This window comes from Perkinsus marinus, assembly GCF_000006405.1.
Source record: "Perkinsus marinus ATCC 50983 genomic scaffold scf_1104296971740, whole genome shotgun sequence".
Taxonomy (NCBI): Eukaryota; Perkinsozoa; order Perkinsida; family Perkinsidae; genus Perkinsus; species Perkinsus marinus.
Window position 1 is genome coordinate 1 of NW_003201997.1, and position 1782 is coordinate 1782.

Below are 1782 nucleotides of genomic sequence, written 5' to 3' on the forward strand. Positions count from 1 at the left end.
TGCCAGGGTGTGTATGTGTGCGGATACGGAAGTCCTTCGCTTTACTTTCATCAGGTCTATTCATCGCCATTGGAATTGTCTTTGCGGTCTCTATGTTCCTTGGAACCTTTCTACCATTAAAAGAGGGCTTCATATCAAGTAGTGTCAGCGGTCACTCCTATGAGCTCGATAGCCGTTTCAGACTCCCTACTAGGGGATCGATCTGGCCAGGAGGTAGTTAAAGTCGTCGATGTAGGCGCCGTGTGCATGCATTGATATGTAATTCTAAGGGTTGTCCTCAGGCCGGTCAAGTATGAGCAGGAGCTCCCCGCAGCCTCTCACACGTTGATTCGCCAATGCACATTTACTCTCAAGTGACTGTCTCAGCTCTGTGTTGATAACACGTGGGGAGTGCCTTCAGTTCTCTCTGAAGGCCCCTTATGACCTGTGCTGAATATAGGGTGCTATTCGTCGTAGCAGCGGTCTTGGCTGTGGTATCAGTCGTACTTTGGGGATGCGACCTGCCGGCCGATACCGGCACGTGCACTGAGGATATCGGACATGACAGGTTTATATCTATCAAGAGGCAGAATGATGATCCTGATCACGGGCCCTTTGAGCTGGACTCCTTCTCATGTGGCCAGGGGAAAGCGTAGGCTCATGGGGTAGTTATTTACTGTAGTTGTAGCAACAGTGTGGGAATATATGCATATGGTCAGCCACATATGTTGATGATATATGGAAATTCTGAGGAAATTTTGGGGGGATTCGCATTGCTTTTCTAACCGAATTCGTAAAGAAACTTTTATAGTAAGGGAACTCCTGAGCGCAGCTGAGGGAACCGAACGTATACTCCAATACTGAGTCGCAGTGCTCAGGTTCACTCGGGCGTATCTCTCCCGTTCACAAGACCTGATCCAGCTGTTCACGCCACCGGAAGCTGCGAACATGGTCAACTGCAAGGATATACTGGATGCCGCTCTGGCGCACGCTGAGGATGTCCGTCGCAGGAAACAGAAGAAGTTCTGGTTTGATGGTTCTAAGAAGGCTACGTGGGAAGGGGTATTGGACACATTGTGTATAACAGCTGAAGGCACTGATGACACTGCTGGTGTTGTTACCATTCCTCCGTCTACTCCAACGCCTATGGGGGGACCTGTTTTGAATCCTGGCGTGATGCCTTATTCGAGTACGGAGGAGTTGACGAGAAAGACGGACGCGATTGGGAATGGGAAGAGGCAGCAGAGATCCCTCCGTAGGCAGTAGGAAGATTAATGTTGGTGACATGTTATTGGCTCCTGGTCTATTGACCGCTGTCCTAGTGTGATGGTATGTTGCGCTCAGTTGGGAAGCTTAATGTCTGTAAGGCGATGCGATAGCAATAGTATTTGATTTTATTTTAGTTTAGCATTGTTGAGGACAACAGCGGCAGCATCAGCTCAGCTCTTAGTGTTGAAGCTTTCAACTTGAAAGCGGCGTAGGTAAGATTATGCGAGGAAAGGATAGAGTGTGATACTAGACGGGCTCACCAGTGAGGGCTTGTCACCATATCAGTCACCTCTGGTAGGGTAGGACGGAACCAGAGGGGAATTGCCCTCAGTGCCACTATAGGATCATTGAGCTCGTGATGGACAAGGGAGTAACTATGGTATGGGCATGGTGATGATGATAATGCAGACGAGACCAACAATGATGTTCGCTGTAGAGAAGTCTGTACAGATATCAGGGCACAGCCCTTGGAATTATCCCATGAATGAAATGAGCTCATGATGTTCGACGACGTCGTATGGATAATACCTATAT

At 48.7% G+C, this 1782-nt stretch overlaps 1 protein-coding gene across 1 annotated transcript; it reads left to right on the plus strand.

The window, feature by feature from the left end:
• Positions 1-419: 419 nt before the first annotated feature.
• Pmar_PMAR019260 (hypothetical protein) lies at positions 420-1245 on the plus strand (the record flags this gene model as incomplete). Its single annotated transcript, XM_002766794.1, has 2 exons — positions 420-631; positions 858-1245. The coding sequence occupies 2 exons, from the start codon at positions 420-422 to the stop codon at positions 1243-1245; spliced, it is 600 nt and encodes a 199-aa protein (XP_002766840.1).
• Between the last annotated feature and the right edge of the window lie 537 nt (positions 1246-1782).